The following is a 3,063-nucleotide window of genomic DNA, read 5'->3' on the forward strand; positions in this document are numbered from 1 at the left end:
CCCCCCCCCACACCCAACCTACCGTATCCCACCACTTTCTTATTACATCTCTTTCACTCTTGTCAACTCTTTTTTTAATTATTCAAAAACCAATATTTTGAAACATTCTCTATCTCTCTCTCTTTTTGTTTGTATCTGAATTCTGTTTTCTTTCCTCTGTTCTTCGCCGTGTGTTTTAAACCGTCGATGAGCGATCGGAGTCTGAAAAAGTCTCTCACCGGAAAAAGCAATCACCCGGCCGACGAGAATTTGGATCTCTTCTCAGTCAACCGTGAGGCCTCTTTGGATGGTATGATCATCTATCATTACTCCATTGACTTGTCTTTTGCTTTTCTACAACAACATGCACACATCGAAATCGTTCTTCCTTGTTGTATTTTGATTGCTGTCACGCTTTAGCATTCCAAGGGAAACAATTATTTGTAATCTGTTCATTCGCTTTTCCACAATTTACTAGATTTATGTGAATTTAGGTACTAAGATGGAGGATGATATATGTTTAAATCGATGATGCACCAATAACACTCAACAAAAGACCTTCTATTTCAATCAATTACTATGGTTTTCATATTAATGCGGTGTAGCGTGTTTTAGTGTTTCTATATATGTGGCATGCAGTTTTGCTTAAACTAGGAAAAGAACAAGCTAAACTTGGTAAGCCTGAAGCTCATGATGTGAAGAAACATGGAAACGATTCGTAAGTTACTTTTGTGTAATAATCCCTCATTTGAATTTCATACACAGTAATATTTCCTTAAATAGACAATGTAAATAAGTTGTAATATTTGTTGCTTTCAGGCTTTATAACATTTTTGAAGTGCCATTGGGTACTCTCTCTAGATTGGTTCTAGAAGCTAGAAACACAACTTTGAAGGTTCAGTCCATTTCTACTACAAAGGCTGGCTTAAGGGTAATGATATATGCTACAAATCAGCGAGTTAGCTATTACATGTTTATCATATATTTTAAAGAAGTTCATATAAGATGTTTAACTAATCTCATTCGCGTAGGGCGAGAGTGACCCATCTTCAAGACCAACTAGAAGCGGTTCAACTATTCGTCCCTCCAACATTCCAACTCTCAGATCCTCTTCGGCCCCCAAGAAGACGACAACAACAACTTCAGCTTCAGCTTCGGTTTCTTCTCCAAAGAGAACTGTCTCTCGATCTTTAACTCCGGTATCACGCAAAACACCTTCACCTTCTTTAATTCCTTCAACAACTACTTCAACCACTCCTTCCTTTAAAAAAGCTGGAGACGCTCAAAGATCAAGATCGTTGACTCCAAGGTCAAAGCCTGATATTGCAGCAAATTCAGGTCCAGCTTCAAGTAAGACCAATGTGCGTTCTGCTTCTGTGTCATCACGTGGATGTGTACGTCGTGATGGATGCACCTCAACAACACCTCAGACACCGCCAAGACAAAAAGAAACAGTCACTCTAGCGTTTGGCAGACCAGTGGGGAATGTTAGTTCGCCAAAACGGAACACTTCCCCGGATGTTACAAGAACAAGGCCTAAAGGACGCTCTGCTTCTCCTTCTCAGATTCCGACTTTTTCAGGCGTCACGCACACAACAGCAACTCCCAAGTCCGTAAAGCCATCCGCAACTGTTGCGGATTCAACTAGGTCAGGAAGGAGATTGTCCAGAGCTTCGGTTCAAATGGCTATCAATCACTTGGTAACGTGCTCTTGTCATTGTCATTTAAAACGTCTATCATGGTCAATAGTATAGTAACGTTTTGTATGAGGTTTCTTTTGACGATAATAGTGTCACTTCAAATGCAGGACGTGACACGAAATGGTAAAGTTGGAAAAAATGCGTATTCAAGCACAATGTTGTACCCACACAGCATCAGATCTTCTTCTGCGGGTTTAAGAAAGCAGTGTGGTAGTAGTACTGAAGGAAGCTGCAGCAGCAGCAACCATGAAGAGGAAGATGGAAGAAGCTTCACGAAAGAAGGAATTAACACAGAGAATAAGAACGACAGTGCTCGTTACGATGCACTCTTGAATGTTAAAGATGTGAAGGATACAAACTGGCTACTCAACATTGATGATGAATCTCATCATTCTCTCATCTTCGATAATGCTTTCGACTCTCCTCCTGACCTCTTCTCTCCTCTTTGACTCTTTTTTTCCTTGTTTGTTTGTATTCCTTGTTTGTTATACTAGTTTTATTTTCAAAACAAGAGAGCTGCTTGGAAAAATAATCTTGTTTCACTCTTTTTAACATTTTTTATGCAATCAAGAGAAGAAAAAAAATAAAGGAGATATTCTAGTCGTTTGTTTCTTTCAAAGTGTTGCTTGTATTATTGGATCACAGAAATATACAGCTTTGAGCTAGGTTAATAAAACAGAGAAGTGGTGATTGATGTACTAGGTTACATTTTGTGTCGCAATTTAGTTTACACTCATTTGGTTTCACACTTTCACTCTCTCGTTCTCGTAAGTGGGTCGTCTGGTTTGTTCACACACAAGAGTTCTGGCTTGTAATGGTTAGTAACGATGCATTCCATTACCAAAAGCGTTATAGACAACAAACCAAATAATACATTGACCCGATTCATGTTTAATGTTTTGTAGAAAGAAGAGAAAAAAAAACAAATACATTATTTTTTACACTCTCCATCATGGTAGTATCAAATACACAAAATCCAAAATTCTAAATAAATAACAGAAGAGAATTATAATAAATAGTTAAGAAAAAAATATAAAAGAGAAACGGACCGTCTCCATTTTGGATGGAGCCGGATTAGAAAGGTAGGTAGTGTGTACCGTGTTTTAAAGACTCTCTAACGTCCCTTAGGATTCATGATCTGAGAAAACACAGCACTTGGAGTGAGTCCATCTGAATCTTCGCTGGCCAAACTCCGACCACCGATGCTCATGTCTATTCCACTGCTCCTCGAGTCCGTTACATTCCCTTCATACACATCAGAACTCTTGTCGTTCTTCCCTTTACAGTTGCCATCATCGTACTTAATCTCATCCATGTCCATGTCACTGCATATTCCTTTCCCGCTCTCCTCTGCGCTTTCTTGAAGTTGCAACGCAAATTCTAA

At 39.1% G+C, this 3,063-nt stretch overlaps 2 protein-coding genes across 3 annotated transcripts in view; one reads left to right on the forward strand and one right to left on the reverse strand.

Annotated features, from left to right (window-relative positions):
• On the forward strand, positions 24–2,377 carry LOC104780991 (uncharacterized protein DDB_G0271670-like). The gene is made up of 5 exons (XM_010505550.2): positions 24–289; positions 619–697; positions 799–910; positions 1,011–1,679; positions 1,787–2,377. The coding sequence occupies exons 1-5, from the start codon at positions 187–189 to the stop codon at positions 2,126–2,128; spliced, it is 1,305 nt and encodes a 434-aa protein (XP_010503852.1). The 5' UTR covers positions 24–186; the 3' UTR covers positions 2,129–2,377.
• LOC104780990 (receptor-like protein kinase FERONIA) overlaps positions 2,548–3,063 on the reverse strand; it is an 8,737-nt gene continuing 8,221 nt past the window's right edge. The window contains exon 4 of one of the 2 annotated variants that reach the window (XM_019244721.1): positions 2,548–2,905. In XM_019244721.1, the coding sequence (XP_019100266.1) occupies positions 2,794–2,905 (112 nt within the window). In that variant the 3' untranslated portion in view covers positions 2,548–2,793. The remainder of the gene's footprint in view (positions 2,906–3,063) is intronic. The other variant, XM_019244720.1, reaches the window with a different exon arrangement.

Source organism: Camelina sativa, chromosome 4, assembly GCF_000633955.1.
Source record: "Camelina sativa cultivar DH55 chromosome 4, Cs, whole genome shotgun sequence".
NCBI lineage: Eukaryota > Viridiplantae > Streptophyta > Magnoliopsida > Brassicales > Brassicaceae > Camelina > Camelina sativa.